Genomic DNA, 23,859 nt, shown 5'->3' on the forward strand with positions numbered 1-23,859 from the left:
TGCCCAGCCCCACCTCCTGGGCAGCGTGGGGTGCGGTCGTCTGAAGTGTTCTGCGGTTTGGTGAGCGAAGTGGCCTCGCTCTGAGCGTTGGCGCCTGTGCTCGGGGCGTCCGGGCCTCTCTCCTTGGAGCTGCGTGGCACAGCCTGGCCCGCTTTTCCGTCGGGTCGGATCTCCTTCCGTGTCCTGTGCGGGAGCCCCTGTGCCCTCTGGAAAGGCCGTGCTTTGCTGGTAACAGGTGCGGGACGTCCTTCCTCGTTACGCGGCTCCCGTCGAGTTGCCCGGCCTCTCTGTACCCACGCGCGCCGCCTTCCCCCCGGTGGAGGGATGGGGCCGCTTGTTCACGGTCCCTCCGTCAGTCTGATGGGGGTGCAGCCGGCCCAGCGCCCACGGGGCCCTCTGCATGGTGTCACCTTATGTCGGCCGCGGAGAAGTGGCCCGTCTTGGCCGGCCAGGCTCGTCTCCCTGGGCATCTGTGGGCGACTGGTGCTGCCCAGGAGACTTGCGTGGGCAGGGCAGCGGGGGATGCACTGAGTCCGCCGGGGGCAGAGGTTCTCGCGGGGCCAACCAGCAGCACCCAGGCCGCCAGGAGGTGGGGCGCAGGCGCCGCAGGGCTCAGCGCTCTTAGAGGAGGCCCTGCCCCCCCCTTCCTGCGCGGGGCCCTCGCGAGGACACAAGGATATGAGCACCAGGCCAGCTGCAGGGCCTGAAGTACTGCGGCGTAATCCCCCCGGGGGTGCTGTTCTCGTGTGACGAGGTGTCTGGACGTGCAGCTGGCTCCTTCCTCTCCCCCCAGCCCAGCCCGTTGTTGCGCAGCCTGGGGGGCCGATGGCCTGGGCAGCACTCTTTTCCTGGGAGAAGAGGGCCTGTCCCCCCCAGCTCTCACCTCTCCTTGGCCAGAAGCGTGTCCCACGGGAGCCGGACAGTGTGGCTTGCAGCTGGACACGTGGGTGCCGTCCAGCAGCCCCAGACTTACAGGGACGTGAAAGGACACCCGGGAGGGCATCCTCAGATGACCACGGTGACAGTGCCATTGATGGCCCTGTTGTCACTTTGGCTCCATTCGCATTGCAAGCAGGTCATCGTTGGCCTTGATTCTGGGATACGTGCACCGTTGTCGTGCAGCATCCAATGTACGTTTCTGCCTGACGGACGCGTATGTGCTAATAAAAAGAGGATTAGGTCAAAGCCGAAGGTCACCATCATAGAATAAACGGATGTAGCATAAGAACACAGTTGGAGTCTGGTATTCGAGGTTCAGGGCCCTCACGACCTGGCCCCAGGGCGGGGAGTCAGCTGTGTGTGGCCTTCAGCGTGGCCCACGGGAGCTCGGGGATCCGGTGACGCTGCCTCCCCCGTAAGATGAGCTGGAGGGGTTGTGTTGGAGTGCGGGTGAGGGGCAGAGATGAACAGTTGGCATTTTTGTGCAGAATTGGAGACGAATGAAGAATGCGTGTTCTGTCCTCGTGGCTGTGGATGTGCGTGGTGGCCCCTCGTGTGCACGGTGGCTATTGCTGTGTGAGTGCCGTGGATGTGCACCATCCAGCTGTGTTGCGGCCCTGGCAGGGGTGGCGTCCACAGGCCTGCGTGGGGGTCCCTGGCCTCTCTGGTGCCCTTCACCCCGGCTCTCAAAGCCCGCGAGCCCACCTCCCGTCTGCCCACAAGAGGAAGCCGTTTCCGGTTCTGGGGACCTGCGCTTCGCTCCGCTTGGCCCCGGCACTCTGCAGGGACCCAGATGGTGGGAGCATTTGTCCTAATGACAGAAGGGACGGGTCTCTTGGCTCCAGGCTCCACGTCCCAGCATCTTTGGCTCCAACTTTCATTAAGTAATGGCTTTGTGGTTCTCCCCAACTCCCCTCTCTCGCTCTCCTGATTCTTGGGCTTTTCCTTGGCTGCGTAGACTAAACATCCTCTTCCTTGTCGTCCACTTAAAATAGCCAAGTGCTTCTGATTAAAAACATAATCATTCAGAACCACCAGGAGGTGTAGATGGAGGTGCCCCAGTCAGAGCCAGCTACATGGAGTAAGTAGCCTTTCCAAAATGGAAGCGGGATGAGAACCGTTTCATGGGGTCAGGGGCACCACCCGCCTGCCCTCTTGGTGCCTCCCTGCCCAGCACAGGGACCCCCGGGCCCGACTGCCTGGGCACCCGCCCACCGGCCCTTGTGCTTCATTTTTTTCAGTGACTTTCTTTTTTTTTAAGATTTTTTTGATGTGGACCATGTTTAAAGTCTTCAGTGAATTTGTTACAATATTGCTTCTATTTTGTTTTGGTTTTTTGGCCGCAGGGCATGTGGGATCTTAGCTCCACGACCAGGGACTGAACCCACACCCCCCGCCCTGGAAGGCAAAGTCTAACCACTGGACCGCCAGGGAAGTCCCCCAGTAACTTACTTTCTAAAAACGACCCAAGTATATAGAGATACCCCACCGTGGTGTGATTCTGTTTGGATCCAAGGACGTTAAACAAATTTGTAAGTAGTAGACCACTGTTGTAAAGCAATTAGAAAAACACAGGTGAGCCAGAGGAGAATCAGCTCAGAATCCTGCCACCTGGGAGATTTTTGCCTGAATACTCCTGCCCCTGCACTGTGTGGGGATGAGGCCAGACTCAGTTGTGGCCGTGACATCGAATTCCCCAGGAAACCGTTACCTGGCAGGTGTTAGGGAACCAGAGCCGAGCTTTCACAACCTTTCTTGACCACTTAGATCTGGCCTCCAGCCAGGCTGGGACGGGGAGGTTCCTGCGTCCTGAGCAGGCCCCCAGTGGGAAAGGCAGACCCACGAAGGCACAGCGTCGGTGGGGCCGTGTGCCTGGCACCTGCCCACCCGCCGGCAGGGCTTTCCTCTCCAGTCCTCAGTCTCCTGATCTAGGACCAAGCTGCCCAGGGCAGTTGGGCCTGTATAGAGGGTAGAGCACAGCAAGCATTGTTAGATGCCGTGAGGGAAGAGCGCATCAGCTTAGTGGGCCCCTTGTCCAGGAAGGCTGCCCATGGGCCATTTTATCTGGGTCTTGAAGGATGGGTAGGAGTTTTCTGGTCCGAGCACTCCAGACCAGCGTGTGCAGAGGCACGTAACAACATGCTTGTCATTGTGCTGGGATGCAGGAGTGCGAAGGGGAGGAGGGCCCCAATCCTGGAGGAATCTGGGCCTGGTGAATACGAGGAACCTCATTCTAGGCGTGGAGTGAAGCAGGCCGCCAGCGGGGGCAGCTTAGAAGGCGGGAGGCCACTTAGGAGCTTCTTCCTGTGCAGGATATGAAGGGGCCTCTGAGGACGGAGGGCAGACAGATCCAGGATACAGAATGGAGGATGCAGAATGGAGGATGCAGGAGCCAGACACAGGGAAACATCGATATTAGAATGGGCCGGACTTCTTAGCAGCTGAGTGGGAGTTGGGGGTGGTTCCAGCTCCATGTTACAGACAGGGAAGCAGGTTCGTTCCACAGCTGGCCTGTGGTCACACTGCTAAACAGTAGTGAAGCTGGGCTTCGGACTTGGGTCTCTCTCTGACTCCAGAGCCCCTGAATATTGGACATTTGGGAAGGTTGCTGCATCAACTAAGATCATCACGGTTACAAATAATAATTTATTTGCGCACATACCCAAAGAGTACTGAGATAAATCTGGCTTCAGGTAAGGCTTGATCCAGTGGTGTGGGAATGTCACCAAGGATCTGGTCTCTTCAGCATTAGCTTCACCCTGGGACTGTCCCCAAGATGGCTGCCACCAGCTCTAGAGGTGACACAGGACTTTGTCCCAGTGTCCCTACCTGGTGCCCTAGGAGTGACTGTGACTACCTGGTTAGGTAGGGGCTGGAGAGGGCAATGGGCTCAGCCCAGATCAAGTGCCCACCTGGGCACCTGGGGAAGCTGGGGAAGGAGGGGACGCTTTCCAGGTGGTTTCCATCCAGGTAGACTTAGGTGCTGGCGCCACCTGCTATCTCCTGCGGGTAATGTGCTGCTTCCTGATTGTAAAGCAATCATTCTTGAGGCACCTGTGTACGTGGCTGTAAGAGTCTTTTTTTTTTTTCTTTATAAAACTAAGGACACCAGAAACAGATTGACCCAGAAACATTCAAAGATTTCTACAGCTGCTGGAAGGAGGCAGAAGCAGAGGCCCAAGAGGTCAACCTGCCTTTTTCGGTGATGGAACAGCTGGACAAAAATGAGTGTGTGTATAAGCTGTCAAGCTCCGTCAAAACAAATCGCGGTGTGGGCAAGATCGCCATGACCCAGAAGCGCCTGTTCCTCCTCACTGAGGGGAGGCCGGGCTACGTGGAGATTTCCACCTTCAGAAACATAGAGGTGAGGGCAGCTCTGGAAGCCACCTGGGCTTGGGAGGTGCAGCAGCCCACCGGGCTCTGCCAGCCGTGGGCCCGTCACAAGCCACTCATGGTTTGTGCCTCAGTTTGCTCACCTGTAAAGTGGGAATAAGGATGCACCCTCCGAATAGGAGTGATGTGAGGACTGAATAGATGAAGTGGGTGATGTGTTCAGAGCAGTAAGTGCACCGACAGCTGATTCTCTATTCAGCTGACTTGTATTTGGGGGAAGAGCAAGAAGCAACGCAGGCTTGTCCTTTCGCTGACCTGATTCGACAATGTAGGAGAAGCACAGAAGTTGCTTTACTGAGAAACGGCCGTGGGCCAGCCCCTGTGAGCTGTTCCATCTCACGCTTCCTGCTCAGGTTCCTGGCTGGCCCACGCTGTTCATTTTATAACAACTTGAAATGTCATCTCCCCCACTAAGGGAATCTGGATTGAGATCGTGACTCATGGCTTACCTTTATTTTCCCAGGTTTATTTCCTAAATTTATAAGCGGCGTGTTAGATGTGTTAATCCAGTTACTGCATATTCCCAGAGACAGAAGAGGCATGAGAACTCCCCTGTGGCCCATGCTTAAGGCTGGGCCAGTGGACGCACCTTCTCACTGGTTCCTTCAGTTTTCCCCCCAAGCCTGCTTTGATGGGCTTCCTCCCAGAAGTCCAGAGACAGAGATTTAAGGAGGTGAAAGAATGAAGCACCTTTAAACGCTGTGGACGAGTCCACCGGTGTGTCTCTGTCGACGTGTGGCTGACAGGTCACACTTAGACCCACCAGGAAGGCTTGCTGAGCTCCAGACACCGCCGTGACCCTGACTCCCTGTCACCCGTTTCTGAGAACAGATCATCTGGAGGAGCCCCTATTCACCCCACCCCCGGCACCAGGCTCCGGGTACTTCAGGGCCTTGTTGGGTCCTGCTGGACCTCCCCCCGGGCAGCCCCAGCCCCAGGCCAGCCCCAAGGACTCTGCCTTCACGTGGGGATGTCAGCCAGTGCCCAGTGGGTCCCCTCAGTGTGTGCAGACCGCCACCCCTAAATGTATTTCTTATTGACTCCAGGGTCCCTGAGGGTGTCATTTCATTTACTTGCCTCTTTTTCCCTCTGCAGGAAGTCAGAAGCACCACAGTAGCTTTTCTGCTCCTGAGAATTCCCACTTTAAAAATCAAAATGGTGTCCAAGAAAGAAGTCTTTGAAGCTAATCTTAAAACAGAGTGTGACCTGTGGCACCTGATGGTGAAGGAGATGTGGGCTGGGAAGAAGCTGGCCGACGACCACAAGGTCTGGGGCCCGGGCTGCCTTTTTATTCTCACCCAAGGCTCATGTCTCTATAATAATGCTCAGCATAAAGCCAGGTGGGACTGGGGCCTGGGCCTGGGCCTGGGCGCGGGATCCATTGAATTAGATGAGGTCTCATCAGAAGGCATTAAGGATGCTGTGGTGCACGCGACCCAGTGCAAAGCCCTGGGGTCTTGGGGGATGCCCTGGGGGCAAACGCAAGGGCCGGCAGGGTGGTGTGGGTGGACTGTGGGAGTGACCGCTCTGCACTGCCCCCTGCCCCGGGTGACATCCCAGGGAGGGGAGCGTCGGGGGCTGGACTCCGGCAGGTCTGAGCTGGGTGGTCCGGCCACACCCTGCTCTAAGCAGCTCTTCATATTTCCCCTTCAGAGGATTAGCGTTTTGGTTGGGGGGAGGTGTTAGATTCCTTCCATAGGGTTACATTTATATCCTAGGGACTTCTGTACCTTCATTTACTTTGGGCCAAACTGATGGCTTTGATCACACCAAATTAAGACTTCCTAGTCATGAAGGGTACCATGGACGGAGGTAAGACATGAGGACACACGGTGCGGGGGAGATATTTGTCTTGTCTAAATGGCAAGATGAGACAGGAAAACCCACAACAAAGTGGGCGAAGAGTACGAATAGGGAACTCCCATGAGGGAGCAGTTCAGAAGGTTCTAGAGAGGTGTGCCCACGGATCCTCAGGGAGATGCAGGTGAGGGCGGCACCCAGTGGAAAGCGTCAGGAAGAACGTATGTTCAGTGGTGGGAGAGCTGCCGTTTGTGATGGACGTTCTGTCACTGGAGGAGCCCAAGGTCATGGAAACAGAAGGAGCGTTTCTGTTTGGAGCAGGAAGCGGGGACCAGGTCCTAAGGTTCCAATATTCTATGACTTTGGGGCTCACTGTTTGGTTTTATACCCACTGGTTTATTTAGCACACACTGGCTCATCAAAGCCCGTGGGCTGGCAGACGTCTAAGGAAAGTCGTACGGGCTCACATCCCGCCCTCTCCTTTACAGTGTCTGCGGCTGCCTTTGCCCTTGACGGCAGAGCTGAGTCGTCGTGGCAGAGATTGCATGGCCCACAGACCCTAAAATGTTCAGCACCTGGCCCTTTACAGAAGTTTGGCGACCCCTGGTATAAACAGCCAGTGTTTGTCTCAACTAAGAGGACATGATTACATGACATCAAATCCAAATCTAAACTCTTCACGTGGCTTTGAAAAACACACATCTTTGAAAGTGTTGTTTTATGTGATGTGACAAAGTCTTAGAGTGAAATGATTTCAGTGAAGCTGTGCTGAGATGACTGTCCCTCCTACAGGACCCCCAGTACGTCCAGCAGGCACTGACCCACGTCCTGCTGATGGACGCCGTCGTCGGTGCACTGCAGTCGCCTGGCGCCATCTACGCGGCCTCCAAGTTATCTTACTTTGATAAGATGAAGAATGAAAGTAAGATCAGCATGTGTTCAATGCAGCCATGGTGTCTTGAGTTATGTCTTAAGTGATTTTTATCTGGTTGACTTTTGTCTTATCAATTAGAACCAATCCCAAATGTCTCAAATTTTTTTCTTCTGTACTTTTCATTTTTGAATATCACACGTTGTTCTGCATCTTTCCTTTTCTCACTTAATAATACCTTGGAGCTCTCTGCTCCTAAGGACACATCGAGGCACCTCATCGTTTCAGTGTCTGGGTTATTAGAGCCCACTTTACACCAGATGGTATTGGTCCTGAATCTTAGCTGCCAGCAACAGAATTGCTGCTGGCTAGTTCAAGCAGAGCAGAAATTTGCGGAAGGCTGTTGAGTGACTCACGGAATTGCCATCGTGGTCGCTGGAGGTCTGCAGTCGGACACACGCCCACTGCAGAGCTGCAGGGACCTCTGGGCCCGGTTGCCCTTGGCTGCTGGACCTCACTGCACGAGCACGTGGAGGCCCCCGATGGCCATCTCTCTTTTTTCTCTTGATTCGGTCAGTTTGCCCCCATAGCAATTCTCTGATCTCCGCCTGTAGCTTTAAATCTGGCTCTCACATTCTGGAAGCCATACAGAGGTTGGTGGTAAGCTCAATTTTTTATTTTTAGAAGATTTTTCAAGTCTAGGAAATAGCAAATAGGTAAGAATAGCTTTATGCATCATTTTAGCTACTTCTATTTTGTTTCAACTTTTAAATGATCTCCTGAAACCAACTGTCCTGTGCTTTGCATAAAGAAGCAGAGAATAGAGGATTACTTATCGCTATTAACATTACTATGTGCCGGAAGTCACATGTGCTAGATTAAACCCACAACATGAAATTAATTCATGAAACACAGATGAACAAGTTGTAGGATGTTTTTAAGATGACATCTAGTTCTATCTGTATGCACTTTTAAAAAAGTAACAGTTTTATTGAGATATAGTTCACATACCATTCCTTTTTACAGTGCACACCTTACGGGTATGAGTGTATTCAGAGTTGTACAGTCGTCAGCATAGTGGGTTTTGGAACATTTTCATCACCCCAGTAATAAGCCCCATACATATAGCAGCCACCCCTCACCTGCTAAGCAACCACTAACCTCCTTTCTGTCTCTGTGGATTTGCCACATTTTGGCCTAGCCTGTGCACTTCCTCTAAGTGAACTCATATGGTATGTGTCCTGTGTGTCTAGCTTCCTTCATGTAGCATCACGCTCCAGGGTTCACCCGAGTGGCAGGTGTCACTACTTCATTCCTTTTGTGGCTGCATGTATTCTGTTCTGTGGATACAGCACAGTTTATCCAATCCTCCATTGACCATTTGAGTTTTTCTACTTCCTAGCTGTCGTGAATAGTGCTGCTGTGAACATTCACATACAAGTTTTTGTTTGGACATGTGTTTTATTCCTCTTGGGTATATACAGCCAGGAAGACACTGTTGTTTAAACTGTCATCCCAGAATTAGGGAAAACAAGCCTCAGTTATGTGTTGATTCCCCTTGGTGCATTTTCCTCTTTGCTGTGTCTGTCACTAACTGTGTGATCCCTGGAGCTTCCTGGTCCGAGGAACCCCCTCTCTGGGAGCAGACAGGATGCTCCAGTTGCTGGAGTGATTTGGAGGCGCTCTTGTCAACAGTCCTGGAACCAGACATCGATTGCTGGGTTTTTTTCCCCCCCTTAATTAGGAACAAAATCAAATACACACTACACTTCAGCTGTTTAAACCACTCCAAGCTCATGCCTAATCTTTGTCAAGAGTTTACAGAAAAGCCTTCTCACTCCTCTGGAAATAACATACACAAGTTACCATGGCAGCACCCAACAAATGACACTCTTAATTCCATACAGCAAAGGGGGGATGGTCCAAGTTCAGTGTCCCTGATCCCTTGTTCCCAATCAAGAACTGTTTTCCCTTGTGTAAAGCGTAATGAGGCAACCATACATGATCCTGGGCTTAATAGCTTATGGTCCATTCGTGATGGAAGGTCTAAAAATGAAACTTTCTGAAATCTGCACCCCATCCCTGGGGTGGGGCATTTGGCAGTGACTGGAGATATTTGTGGTTTGTGTGTGTGTGTGTGTGTGTGTGTGTGTGTGTGTGTGTGGCAGTGGGGAGGTTGCTACTGGCATTGACTGGGTGAGGCCAGGGATACTGCTAAATGTCCTACAGCACACAGGACGCACCCACGGCAGCCACATTATGTGACAAGGGTGAGAAACCACTCGTGGGTTAGATTTATGGAGAAACGTATAAAGTCTTCTCTTGGCTAGACCATACGTAACGGTTGAGTGTGGACAGAGTTCAGATCATTTAGCTCGAGAGCTGTGTCTAAACAAAAAGCAATGTGAGACATTGGCAAATGCCCTCTGGTCGGATACGCTTGGCTTTACCTTAATGTCCAGTTTAAAGAGAGCGTCATCTTCACAAATTATGAAGTTTTACCCCAGAGCTAATATCCTAAGGAAAGCAGAATGTGCAAGGCTGTTGGATAACGTGGGTCTCCTCGAGTCTGGGAACTAATCCCCCTTGTGTCTGCATTTCAGTGCCCATGGCAGTTCCGAAGACGACCTCAGAAACCCTGAAGCACAAGATCAACCCTTCCGCAGGAGAGACCTTCCCACGCGCCATCGATGTCCTGCTCTACACCCCCGGTGAAGACCATTCCCTGCTTTGTCGCTGCTGGTTTTTTGTTTTTTTTTAATTTTATTGACGTATAGTTGATTTACAGTGTTGTGTTAATGTCTGCTGTACAGCAAAGTGATGCAGTTATACACATATATACGTTCTTTTTCATATTCTTTTCCATGATGGTTTATCACGGGACATTGAATATAGCTCCCTGTGCTGTACAGTAGGACCTTGTTGTTTATGTCGCTGCTGTGTTTGGAACAACCTGAGAGCTTAAGACTTGTGGTCAGGGTCAGCGCTGAAGTGGAAGGGCAGTGGCAGGATGAGGGTGGACGGGGACCAGGTGGTTTTCTACTGTTGGAGGGCGGAACCCTGAGCAATGAGGTGCGGCCTCTCTGTGGACTCGGAGGCTGGTGCGGGGCCGTGAGGGGCTGAGTCCCCGTCCGGCCTCGCCATCCTCATGTCCGGTGGATAAAGGCCCTGTGCTTCTGTCTTTGGTCGGATCAAGCCCGTTGTCACCGGGATGGGATGGCTGCACCTCCTATGCTGATGTGCACATCTGACAACACGGCTCTTCCTGCTTGGAGTGGTCGGACGGTCCCACAGACTTTCAAGGCCCCTACGAGCTGCGTCAGACTGATGACAGCAAGAAGACAGGGTCGCTGCCCGGGCCTGGGGGTAAACAAAGACCACCCTGTGTCACAGGCGTACAACTGTCCAAATGCTTTTACTTAATTCTGACTTGCAGAGAGTTGCAGCAGAGCGTTGCTCCAAGGTTATAGTGTTGGGAACAAAGGAGCTCAGTTCCGGGCAGAAGAGAGCCTTCGAGTCCGGTCGCCCCGTGTTCGGCCCGTCCGTATCAGGAGTTGGCAGCAGCGGCGGCGGCGTCCGTGCACCCCCGTCCTTCACCCTCCGAGGTTCGTGACCTCGCGGGGCAGTCCAGCAATCCACAGCCAGGAGTTTACATTCCACACGGTTTCCGATGGGCAAATTGAGTTTCTGTGGCAAAGCAGCCTCCCGGCAGGAGAGTTTCTCTCTTCCCTGAACGTCCAGAAGACCCAGTAAAGCAACAGATCTCAGATGAAAGAGAGTAGAGAGCGGCCGAGCCCATCCCTCTGGAGACTTCATTTATCCAGTCGAGGCTCTCTGTTGATGTCACTCGGCTGTGACAGCACAGACCAAGACGCTTTTCATCATGGCATCTGAATAGAGAGCTGTCCTTAGATCTACACTAGTTTCCCTTAAATTAAGCCTGACTAGACCCTGGGTTTCCCGTCATCATGGGCTAGTTCCCGTCCCTCTGAGAACATCTAGAAGGGCCGGACAGAGTATAAAAAAACAAAGGAGAACAGGGGGGCCCCTTTTCCCATGCGGTGTCTGCCGGTACTGGAAACAGTGGCCGAGAGAGCTTTGGCCAGCCATGTGGGATGAGGGGGACGAGCCAGGGGTCAGGACGCACCCGTCAAGAAGCGGCAACCCCTCCAAGAATTCCGGGAGTCAAGGGAGCCAGGCCCCGGGCACCAAGCCCCGCTTCAGATCATCCCAGTCTCTGGGGGACTGAAGACTGTGTCTCAGTGGGCAGATCTCCCCCAAGGGGGCCAGGAGACCAATGGCATGAACACCCCAGAAAGACTGGCAGATTCACACTTCTTGCACTTATGACGGAGGTGGTGCTACAGAGCAGGGGAGGGGAAAGACGGTCTCCATCACAGAAGGCGTTGGGATGTTGTGCATCCGTGTGGAGAAGATGAAGCTCAACCACACCTCAGATCACACGCGGCCATCACTTCACAGTCTAAACGTGAAAGGCAGAAACATAAACAAATGAAACTTGGAGACGATAACATAGAAGAAGATATTCATGACCTTACGGTAAGGAAAAAATTCACAAATAGCATATAAAAAATACTAGCCATAAAGGAACAGACTGGTGAGTTAAGGATTTTTAAAAGAAACTTCCAAACGAGTGAAAGTGGTGGTTGCAGACTGGGAAAGGGATATTCACAAGATGAGAGAACCGACAAGGGGCTCGAGTTGGGGATATTTAAAGAACGGCTACAAGTCAAGGAGAATGAGACAGCCCGATTCAGAAATGGGCAGGAGACATAAACACTCCACCACGGAGGAGATCCAGATGGCCAGCTAAAGCCAGCAGCCTCATCGGCATCAGGGAAACGCAAATAAACCACAACTGAAAAACCAAAGTCTTCACGCCGTCAGGATGGCCAAGACGGAAAGCGCTGACCAGGCCTCGTGCTGGCGGTGACGTGAGGCAGCGGGAGCCCAGCTGCCCTCGGGGACGTGTCCACAGGCTCCCTCCTTCCTCTGTCCCTGCGCCCACTTCCCTCTGCCTGAAACGCTGCCCCCGAGTGAATTCTCAGGCCTCCTCCAGATCCTGGCTCAGGGAAGCCACCCCCGGGCTCCGTCTGTCTGCGTGTTTCTCTAGCTGGAGCCAGCTTGTCCCCGAGACTCGAAGCTCCGAGGGGCACGGAAGCTTGGGCCGTGCTCACCTTTGGATCCTGGGCACCCGGGGTGGCGCCTGGGGCTGAGCAGGGGCCGGGCAGGACCTGAGTTGTGTACGAACCGCGTGCTGGTGCCGCAGAGGGTTTCACCGTTTCGGGTTGCTTTCCTCTTCAGGGCATCTTGACCCAGCAGAAAAAGTTGAGGATGCTCACCCCAAATTATGGTGCGCTCTGAACGAAGGCAAGGTGGTCGTATTTGATGCTTCCTCTTGGACAGTTCACCAGCACTGCTTTAAAGTGGGCACTTCTAAACTGGTGAGTAAACGAACGCGCACAGTACTCAGTCAGCTTCCAGGTTAACTTGTGATTTTGGAAACTGAACACGCCCACCTGTATAGGCAGCGGGATACACGAATCCCACGGCGTCACTGAATCCTGCAAGTTGGAGGGCTTTGATTTTTATCTCGAGTTTTAAAATGTAAGCTTGTTCCATCCTTCACTTAAATGTTCTTCTTTAAGTGAGCAGATAACGGCTTTAACCACCCCCCGCTCTGAAATCTAAAACAGGATTTCAGTCATGGAAAGGGCAGTGTGGTAGTCTCACATTTACATTGTCAGTCACTGAAAGCAGACACTAGAATCATTTTAACACATTTGGGTTTGAAAACTAAGAACCGTTTAAGTCAAATCTGCATGATATTATAGTTATCTCGTGGTTGGGAAACCTCAATTCTTTGAGCTTTTAGACTGATAGCCTAGTCAACTTTATTTAATTAAAAGAAAGTTAAGGGACTTCCCTGGTGGCCCAGGGGTTAAGAATCCGCCTGCCAATGCAGGGGACACGGGTTCAAGCCCTGGTCCTGGAAGATCCCACATGCCACGGAGCAACTAAGCCCGTGCGCCACAACTACTGAGCCTGCGCTCTAGAGCCCGCAAGCCACAACTACTGAGCCTGCGTGCCACAACTACTGAAGCCCACGCACGCTTAGAGCCCATGCTCCTCAACAAGAGAAGCCACTGCAATGAGAAGCCCGTGCACCACAGCGAAGACCCAACACAGCCAAAAATAAATTAAAAAAAAAAAAAAAAAAAGTTATATTCATGCAAACACAACCTCACCCCACCCCTACAAACCCGAGGTCAAGTTTTAGGTCTGTAGCCCTCAGTGCCACCAGGATCAGCCCCCTGGTTTTTGGAGACTTCTCGAGGCCTTGCACGGCCCTTTGAAAATCATTTCTTATTTCCGTACTACGTGATGTCAGCCATGTGCCCCAGGGCCTCCACGCCTGGAACGGATCGTGTGAATTTGTGTTTCCAGATGAGGGGTGATCAGTGGTTTCTTTCCGGTGGGGCTGCCTTTTAACTCGGCACTCCAGGTATCTTTGGCGATACCACCCTACTGTTCAAAATGCTGTCACACCTACTCCTTGGTGGGCTTCATCCTGTTCAAGACCCTCTGAGGGCACAAAAGAAGCCATTGTCCCAAGGGGTTCTTGCTAGGAAAATCCTCAGGCCAACTCCTTTAACACAAAACTTCTTTTTTCACGTTTAATGCAAAAGGCACGGTGTAGTGAAGTTTACGTACCTAAGTGTTCCTCATTACTTAGTATCATCAACTTTGATGGCCACATTCCACCATCTAAAGATAATGTGACAATCTATGCTTTCAAAACTGGGGTGAAACAGAAATACTGTGAATTCAAATGTATGTTGCCAAGAGGGTGCGGGATCATTCTAAAGAAGTTGCTAAACCATTTTCCCCCCCATTCAAATAATGAGCCTCAGATGATAAAGGAACGGGATCCAAGACAGATTAAAGTAAAATATTACAAAAGTCTAATAACGCTTTAGATGAAATGAAAAGCAAGGAGGAGAAATTAAGGACTTCACTCTTATTCTAAAATTTAATTTTTCTCCTGTTGATTCTTAGTTACAAGCATTTCAAAGACTGTTTAATAATAGAATAACTTTTAAAATCCTTGTGAAAATAAAATCATATGGCTGCATTTTGTATCAATCTCTACTGCTCCCCAGTTAGGCCAGGTAACATTTAATTAAAGCAGAAAGTTATCCAATTATGTGAAAATATCTTCCCACTGGTTTCACAGGGATATTTTGTACTGTTTCAACAAGACAGAAACTGGGGCAATTATCTCTAGAAAATGCTGCCTCCTCTGAAATTTGAAGTTCCAAGTGGTTTATCTAAGATATCTTTGGGCCACTAAAGAAAGACATTTTACTAAAATGTTACAACAATTCTCAGGTAGATGCCTCAAAAGAAAGGGCTTTTTTAAATGATTAATTCTGAAATTAGCAAGGTAGCACCTTTTTCTAACTTATAAGAATGTTTGTTGGTAAAATTAAAGCTATCAATTTTTATGAGCTCTTTCTTCTGACGAAGATAAGTAACAAACAGTAAGCACCAGCGGTACTGATTATACAGGATTAGATCTAGCCTCAGCCCCTCCACGGTGATGTAACTGTGCTCTTTGAAATCTGCTTGGATCTGACAATCTGAGACCCTTGTTCGGTTACCAGTAAAATGTTGCCCGTATCATGGATAAAGTCGGACACCGCTCAGGAAACGTTTAGGGAACACTTTTTTAGGGATGTGATCGGGTTGGTTGAGATGTACAGGCAGACGCATTTGTGTTTCACACGTTTATGTGGCTTTTATAACTCTTCAGTGTTTTAGTCCTTAATTTCTAATTTCAGAAAGTCTAAAGATAATCACTGGCATTGACCTTGCTAAGCCGGAATCCCCGAGAGCGCTCTCTTAGCTGCAAGAGCACTGGCATTTTGTTTGTTGCTACTATACAGTCTGTCCTCATTATTTGCAGATTTCATATTTGCAAACTTACCTACCCGCTAAAATTTATTTGTAGCTCCAGAGCAGATACTTAACGGCGCTTTCATGGTTCTCCACAGACATGCACGTCTACAGAGGAGGGAGAAATGGGAGCTGTGTGCATGTTCCCAGCCGAGGTCAAGCAAGGCGACTCTGCCTTCTTGGTTCAGCTCAAACTGTAGACAGGTGTCCTTTTCACGGCCTATTTAATGCCATGTTCTTCACATTTTTGTGCTTTTTATCGTGATTTTGCTGTTTAACATGGTGCCCTAGTATAGAGCTGAGGTGCCAGAGGCTGGAATGTGCTTTACAGAGAAAATGTGGACCCATGCAGTTCAAACCTGTGTCGTTCAAGGGTCAGAGGCATCCTTAAACAGGAACACACAGCAAGATGATGTGTTGATCGAATGACAAGAGCGTGACCAGAGGCCGGCAGGACCCTAAGCCTGTCGGTCCCTGAGCGGCGGCTCAGCGCTGGCTGTGAGCGTACAGGACAGAACCGACTGCCGGGAACATGGGGAACTGACTGCTCCCCTGCTCTCTCCTCGGCCCCCTCAGAACTGCATGGTGATGGCAGAGCAAAGCCAGGTGTGGGTCGGCTCGGAGGACTCGGTCATCTACATCATCAACGTCCACAGCATGTCCTGCAACAAGCAGCTCACGGACCACCGCTCCAGCGTCACGGGTCTGGTCGTGCAGGACAGAACGCAGGCACCCAGGTCTGGCCGGGCTCCCCTGGGAGGAGGGGCCATCTGGCTCTTGCGCGGGTCAGGGGTCCCATAGGGAAGGGTTCCCATGGCCGTGGGCCATGGCCTGCAGGGCCTGGGCTGGGCAGGGGGAGCAGAGCGGGTCTGGAAGGTGAGTCGGGGACATTCCTGTGTGGTGTGGTCATCATGGGTGCAGAGAAGCGGCCTCTGCTGGAGACCGAGTCCAGCATGCGTGGGGTGCTTGTAGCAGCTGGCACCCAGCCTTCCTTGCCTGTTCTTTGGCTCTGGTGTTCGCCTGCCATCTGGGCCTGTAGACCCATCACCCTAACCCCGTGTCTTCTCATGGAGTCCCCTGTGTGCCCGTGTCCAAATGTGCCCTTCTTATGAGGACACCGGTCAATGTTGGATGGGGGTCCACACTATTAATGGCATTTAACTACTTCTGTAAAGGCCCTACTGCCAAATAAGGTGGCATTTTGAGGTGTTGGGGGGCTAGGATGTCAACATATCTTTTTTGGGGGACACAGTTCAACCTGTAAGATGTATTTACCTCATCCTTCACCGGCTTTACCACGTTAAGAATGCCAGCCCCCCAAGGGCAGCCCCATGTCTGTCCTGCTCTCTGCCGTGTCCCGTGCTTGGGACAGGGCCTGGACACAGCAGGTGCGCAGGGGAGACGTGAGAACCAGGCGGGGTCCCCGTTTCCCTCTGTGAGGAAGCGGGGCTCAGTGGGTGTGTGAGGTATGCTGAGGTCACCCACCCTGAACGGGCAGCCCCAGCCCTGGGCGCAGGTGGCCACGGCTCCTAAGCTTTTCTGCCGCTTCCCTCTGTGCCACCCCCATCCCCTTGTGCCCCGAGTTTCAGGGGTGCCGCCTGTCCTCAGTCGGGTGGACTTAGGCCCTCACGTGAAGATGACACGCCATCAGGTGGTGGAAGGGCGTGCACGGCGCTAGCTGAGCCCACCTCCCCGCAGCCGCCAGTCACCGACGCCGTGCTGATCCTTGGACTTGAGCTTGGAGGGCATGTGCCATTCCCGGCCCCTGGCGGGAGGGGTGGATTTTAGTTAACAGTCCTTTACGGTTCTGTTCACAATTCCTGGCGGAGCCAGTAGCCGTGTTGGAGGTGCCAGGGTGGGCGGGGGGCGTTCAGAAACCCGCCACCCTGACGGCGCTGGCGTCTCTCACTGGCCGTGTTGTGGATGCTTTACCTGGTGGGAACTTGAAAAGGCACACGGTGTTCTCAGGGCCACAGTTAAGCGCCTGCACGCGTGTTCTCCCCGCAGCACTGTGTACTCGTGCAGCACGGACGGGACAGTCCTGGCCTGGAACGCGAGCTCCCTGCGGGTGACCAGCAGATTCCAGCTGCCGGGCGATGGGCTCTCGGCCATCAGACTGCACGGCGGCCGCCTCTGGTGCTGTAAGTGCTTGGTCCCTGCCCTTGGCTCCTGGCTAAGCTAGGAAAAGGCAATGGCAGGGGAGCCAACGCCCCTTTCCTCTGCCACACGCGTTTCCAACTTTGACTGTGAAACCCTGGTTCCTTCTTGATGCACCCGGCTCCCCACATCCCTCCTGAGTTTGTTACATCCCCGGTGCCCCTACTACCTGTGCGGCCTCCCCTCCTGCTCCTCGTCTCTGCTCTCGCTGTACCCCAGGGGGCCGTTGCCACTCCTCCCGGCAGCCCTCTGTGGCCCAGTCGTTTGCGTGCGGGTCACGTGTCCCCAGCCATGCTGTGTGCTCCCCTCTGCCCCTCCCAGCACAGACCTCGGGCGGGGACGTCTATGGGTCTGAGGGGGGGCACTTCGGGGTGTGACGAGGAGGTACAGACACTGTGCCTGGTGGCGTGGGTTCTGCATTTTCTGAGCATCACCGCACAGAGGTTGCCTGCACTTTGAAGTCTTCCCTGGTATATGCCAGGTAACACGGGTGATGGCCATGAACACTTTTTTTAAATTGAAGCATGTTTTACGTATGATGAGATGCACAAAATGTATGTACAGTTTGTTGTGTTTTTTTAAAATTTTTATTGGAGTATAGTTGATTTACAGTGTTGTGTTAATTTCAGGTTACAGCAAAGTGAATCAGTTATATATATATATATATCCACTTTTTTTTTTTTTAGATTCTTTTCCCATATAGGCCATTACAGAGTATTGAGTAGAGTTCCCTGTGCTATACAGTAGGTTCTTATTAGTTATCTATTTTATAAATAGTAGTGTGTATATGTCAATCCCATCTCCCAATTTATCCCTCCCCCCCTTATCCCCTGGTAACCATAAGTTTGTTTTCTACATCTGTGACTCTACTTCTGTTTTGTAAATAAGTTCATTTGTACCTTTTCTTGTAGATTCCACATGTAAGTGATACCATATGGTATTTGTCTTTCTCTTTCGGACTTACTCAGTATGACAATCTCTAGGTCTATCCATATTGCTGCAAATGGCATTATTTTGTTCTTTTTTATGGCTGAGTAATACTCCATTGTATATATGTACCACATCTTCTTTATCCATTCCTCTGTTGATGGACATTTAGGTTGCTTCCATGTCCTGGCTATTGTAAATAGTGCTGCAATGAACACTGGGTGCATGTATCTTGTCTCAAATTACGGTTTTCTCTGGGTATATGCCCAGGAGTGGTACTGCTGGGTCATATGGCAGTTCTATTTTTAGTTTTTTAAGGAACCTCCATACTGTTCTCCATAGTGGTTGTATCAATTTACATTCCCACCAACAGTATAGGAGGGTTCCCTTTTCTCCACACCCTCTCCAGCATTTATTGTTTGTAGATTTTTTTTTAATTAATTAATTTACTTATTTATTTTTGGCTGCGTTGGGTCTTCGTTGATGCACGCGGGCTTTTCTCTAGTTGCGGTGAGCGGGGGCTACTCTTTGTCGTGGTGCACAGGCTGCTTCTCATGGTGGTGGCTTCTCATTGTGGAGCACGGGCTCTAGGTGCGCAGGCTTCAGTAGTTGTGGCATGAGGGATCAGTAGTTGTGGCTCATGGGCTCTAGAGCACAGGCTCAGTAGTTGTGGCGCATGGGCTTAGTTGCTCCGCGGCATGTGGGATCTTCCCAGGCCAGGGCTCGAACCCGTGTCCCCTGCATTGGCAGGCAGATTCTTAACCACTGTGCCACCAGGGAAGCCCTGTAGATTTTTTGATGATGGTCACTCTTAGTGGTGTGAGGTGATACTTCATTTTAGTTTTGATTTGCATTTCTCTAATAATGAGTGATGCTGAGCGTCTTTCATGTGTTTTTTGGCCATCTGTATGTCTTCTTTGGAGGAATGTCTATTTAGATCTTCTGCCCATTTTTTTGATTGGGTTATTTGTTTTTTTGATACTGAGCTGCATGAGTTGTTTGTATATTTTGGAAATTAATCCCTTGTCGGTTGCTTCGTTTGCAAATATTTTCTCCCATTCTGAGGGTTGTCTTTTTTGTTTATGGTTTCCTTTGCTGTGCTAAAGCTTTTAAGTTTCATTAGATCCCATTTGTTTATTTTTGTTTTTATTTCCATTACTCTAGGAGGTGGGTCAAAAAAGATCTTGCTGCAGTTTATGTCAAAGAGTGTTCTGCCTGTGTTTTTCTCTGCAAGTTTTATAAAAAGTGTCTGGCCTTACATTTAGGTCCTTAATCCATTTTGAGTTTATTTTTGTGTATGGGGTTAGAAAATGTTCTAATTTCATTGATTTACATTTAGCTGTCCAGTTTTCCCAGCACCACTTATTGAAGAGACTGGCTTTCCTCCATTGTATATTCTTGCCTCCCCTGTCATAGATTAGGTGACCATAGGTGCGTGGGTTTATCTCTGGCGTCTCTATCCTGTTCCATTGATCTACATTTCTCTTTTTGTGCCTGTACCGTACTGTTCAGTTTGTTGTGTCTTGACGAAAGTATACACCACATAACCACCCGACAATCAAGACACAGAACATTTCCATCACTGCTACTGGTCCCTCTGTGCCCCTTTCCAGGTGGCCCCCACTCGAGGGAAACAACTTCTGAATTCTGTTATGGATTTGTTTTGCTTCTTCCTGAGCTTTCTATAAATGGGCTGTACCACATGTGTGCTTTTCATCTGGCTCAGTTCAGGCAACATGATGTTTTTAGGATTCATCCACAGTGTTTGAGTAGCAATAGCTCATTCTTTTTATTGCATGAATGCTACAGCTTGGTTATCGGCTCTCCTGTCATTCTTTTCCAAAGCTGCCACACCGTTTTATATCCCCACCAGCAGTATATGAGGCTTCCAATTCCTCTCCATCCTTAGCAGAACTTGTTATTATCTATTTTTTTTATCGTAATCATCCTAGTGGGCGTGAAGTGGCATCTCATTGTGGCTCTGGTTGCATTTCCCCGATGGCTCATGACGTAGAGCATCTTTTCATGGACTACTTGCCATCTCTGTGTCTTCTTCAGAGAAATGTCTATTCATATCCTGTGCCAATCAGTCTACTCACTTTCAAGGCGATTAATCACATGGTTGAGTGTACCCTACTTATTTTTTTCCCCCATTTTTCACATCTGTACTTTTCTCTTTTGTTCTTCCTTTCCTGCCTCCTTTTAGACTGCTCTTAAATTCAAGTTCATCTTCTTTATTGTCTTTTTAGCTCTATGTTTGGTTTTTTGGGGGGGAGGGGGCCGTGCCACGCAGCATGTGGGATCTTGGTTCCCCAACCGGGGATCGAACCCACGCCCCCTGCAGTGGAAGTGTGGAGTTTTAACCACTGGACTGCCTGGCAAGTCCCTAGCTCTGTGTTTTTTGTTCCACTTTTTAGTGGTTGTTTTAAGGATTTCAGTGTGCAACCTTACCTTCTCACAATCTACTTTAAATAACTGTTACACACCACTTCATGTATAATGGGCACAGAGCACAGCAGTAAAATTAATTCCATTTACCTCTTTTTCTCCCTTTCCTATTGTTAAATGCAGTATTTAATTTCTATGATTGTGATAAACCTCATATTTTAAAAAATTTTGCCTAAGTGCTCAATGGTTATTTTTGCCCATATATTTACCATTTCTGGTTGAGTTTCACTCCTTCTTAAAATCCAGGTTTCCATCTTGCATCATTGCCCCTTAGCCTTAAGAATTTCCTGTAGTATTTCTTATGAGTCTGTTGTAAACAGATTCTAGGCTGATAGTTTTTATTTTTTTCCTGGCACATTAGAAATATCATTCCATTGTCTTGCAGCTTAGCTTGTTCCTGATGGGAGGTCTGCCGTCATTCCCACTGTTCTGCTGAATATAATGTGGTTTCTGTAGCTGCTTTTAAGATTCTGTCTCTGGTTTGCATGAGTTGGACTACAGTGTGCTTGGGTGTGAAGGGCTTTGTGTTTATCTTGCTTGCAGTTTACTCTCTTGAACTTGGGGAAAACTTAACCATTACCTCTTCCAATATTTCTCTTGCCCATTCTCTCTCTCTGTGTCTTCTGGGATTCTGATTATATATTAGTAATATATATATATTATAATTTATATATAATTATATATTAGTTAGACCATCTGATAATGTCCCACAGGTCTCAGGCACTGCTATAATTTTTTCCTTCTTTTTCTTGTGTGCTTTAGTCTGGCTAAGACCTGAACCTTTCTTCTTCTGTGTCCTGTCTGCAGTTAAACCTATCCAGCAAATTTTCATTTTAGTTCTAGAACTTCCATTTATTTTATAAAGAACTTTGATTTTCTCTCCTAAATCCTATATTCTTCACTCATCCTCTCCATATCTTTCTCTAAGTTTTAAAACATATTTGTAATTGTTGGTCTAAAGTTCTTGTCTGCTGGATACTGGATCATCTGTGGGTCTGCTTCTGTTTACTATGTTTCCTGTTGTTTTTTAGTCACATCTTCAAGCTTCACATGTGTAGTAATTTTCACCACATCCTGGATATTGTTAATGACATGCTGAGGAGACTCTGGACTATATCCTTAAGTCTTGTTCTAGAAGGTCATTAAATTACTGGCAGATCATCTTGATCCTGGGGAGAGGCTTGGTTTTAGGCTTTTCTAGGGTGAGTATATTTCAGTTTTGACCTTAGTCCTGGTATGTGGTCTTTGTTCTTACAGCATGGCCCTTTTAGGGTTTCGAGGAATGCCCAAGGTATATACCAAGCCTTTCCTACAGGAATGAGCTAGAACTTTGAACTCTTATCTCTGTAGCCCTAGGGAGCTGTGAAATCTCTTTTCAGGTCTTGAATGTTGCAGTTCTGCCGTTTATACACAGTTTAGGAGTCAGCCCCTTAAGGATATGAGGAGAATTTATACATGCATTTTGGGGATCCCTCATTTGGGGGATATCCCCCCTCTATTTCCAGCCACACTGGCAGCGGCAGCCCCAAACTATACCCTCAACCAAGATGGCCTGCTACGTACTGCTAGAATTTTTATCCCTCAGTGCCCCACAGAGAGCCGGGAAGTCCCCTCAGAGGAAACCCAGGTAACTGTGCAGCTCACTGAGTTTCTTTCTTTTCTTTCAAAGACCATATCCCTCAGCTTTGGTTGATCTCCAGTGACTGTCAGATGTGTGTGTGTCCATCCATGGATGCATTTTGGACCAAAAGTTGCCTGTTAAATATAGTGAGAGACATAACAGATTAGAATGAGGACGGATAACCTTGTTTTCAGGATGGAATCCCTCTTATTTTTCAACTTAACAAATACAGTAAGTTGTTTTCCTATTTAACAACAGTGAGAAAAGGACAAGAGGAAAGCAGGGCTTCTTTGGGTAAAAGAGAGTGTTTGCTGTGAAGTGTTGTTCCAAGTCTTTATCTAAACAAGGATAACAGCTAAAGCCTTGGTCACTCATCAGCTGTGGTCCGTGGGCACTGAGGTGTGGCCTGAGGGTGTGTGTGGTGGGGGACAGGCGATGCCTCTGACTCCTCCCCAGGCCCTTGGCGAGTTGAGCCTGAGGGTCCCCGGCTTCCCTTTCTACTTCCGTCCCAGTATTTCAGACCCTGCGTGCCTTCCCTACGTCTGGATGGAAGCTGCCTTTACTGCAGCACTGCCCCTGCCCCAGGCCTGACATTTCTGGGAGGGAGCGGACCCCGTTCCTGCTCCCTGTGGTCGGAGGTCTGCTCTGTGATGTTGCTGGCACACCTGTGGTTCAGGCTGCAGCCTCCGTGTGCATTCAGGTTCAAATCCAGGCGTTGTCACCGATGACTGGTCACTTTGGGCTGGTCCCCTGCACTCTTGGAGTCTCTGTTTCTTCATCTGAAAAGTGAGATGGAAATACCATCCCTCCCACAGTAGAGCACGCTGACGGCTGGGAGATGCGAGAGGCAGAAAGTGGGCCTTGGAGCATCCGTGAGTCTGAGGGTTGGTGACAGTTACCCCAGAGGACCGCTTCCCCAGATCTCGTGGACAAAGCTCTCCCCAGGTTCTCCTCCCTTCCACCGCCCACGGCAGGGGCGCCTTCCCTTTGGGTACCTGGCCCACCTCGAGGACAGTGATCTGTCGCCCCCATCCCTCGCTCCGTGTGCAGCAGGGCCCCTACGTGCTCGCACAAGCAGGGTCGCTGTGAACTCCGCCCTGTGCAGTGTTGCCTGGGGGCGGCGAGCGTGCTGGTCGGCACACCCTCGGGGGCATTAGCGCCTCTTGGCAGGACTTCCTGCCACCCAGGTCTTGCTAACAGGCAGCGGCATCCTAGGGGCCCTGTTAATTAGTCCAAGTGGATAACGGCATCTCGGGATAAAAGGAGGGATGCTGGGGTTTGCTTATTAGGTCTCAAGCAGGAAAGAGAGGTATGGGCGGGCTCTCGCCACCTGTGACTGAGAACCCAGCTGAGCTTCCGAGTCCTGAGGGCAGCCAAGGACAGAGGGGTCATTTCTCTGTGGACCTGGAGTCCACCCACCATGACAGGAAGCCGGAGCCCACCTTGGGGACTCGTACCCCCTCCCTCTGGAGGCAGATGGCACTGCCTGAGGGCAGGGCTGCGTCCTCCTATCCTGGTGGCCTCAGCACAGGGCGGGAGGTGGAGGACACAGGCAATAAAAGCCAGGAGAGGACAGCCCTGCAGCTCTTCACCTTTCCTTGAACCTGACTCTGTCTCCCCTGTAGCCTTGATCTCACTTCCTCCCTGCTGTACTAATCTTGATGACCTGTAGCTCTCATGATGTGGAAACTCTTGGTTTGCTGGAGTGAGTAATAGAAAGAGA

At 50.3% G+C, this 23,859-nt stretch overlaps 1 protein-coding gene across 4 annotated transcripts in view; it reads left to right on the plus strand.

Moving 5' to 3' along the window:
- Positions 1 to 23,859, plus strand: part of DENND3 (DENN domain containing 3) — a 55,888-nt gene that overhangs the window by 29,454 nt on the left and 2,575 nt on the right. For all 4 annotated transcript variants that reach the window (XM_061171378.1, XM_061171380.1, XM_061171381.1 and 1 more), the window contains exons 14-20: positions 4,044 to 4,303; positions 5,428 to 5,598; positions 6,925 to 7,054; positions 9,607 to 9,714; positions 12,329 to 12,468; positions 15,560 to 15,720; positions 16,991 to 17,124. In XM_061171378.1, coding sequence (XP_061027361.1) covers positions 4,044 to 4,303; positions 5,428 to 5,598; positions 6,925 to 7,054; positions 9,607 to 9,714; positions 12,329 to 12,468; positions 15,560 to 15,720; positions 16,991 to 17,124 — 1,104 coding nt within the window. The remainder of the gene's footprint in view (positions 1 to 4,043; positions 4,304 to 5,427; positions 5,599 to 6,924; positions 7,055 to 9,606; positions 9,715 to 12,328; positions 12,469 to 15,559; positions 15,721 to 16,990; positions 17,125 to 23,859) is intronic.

The sequence above is a fragment of the Eubalaena glacialis genome, chromosome 17, assembly GCF_028564815.1.
Source record: "Eubalaena glacialis isolate mEubGla1 chromosome 17, mEubGla1.1.hap2.+ XY, whole genome shotgun sequence".
NCBI classification, from domain to species: Eukaryota; Metazoa; Chordata; class Mammalia; order Artiodactyla; family Balaenidae; genus Eubalaena; species Eubalaena glacialis.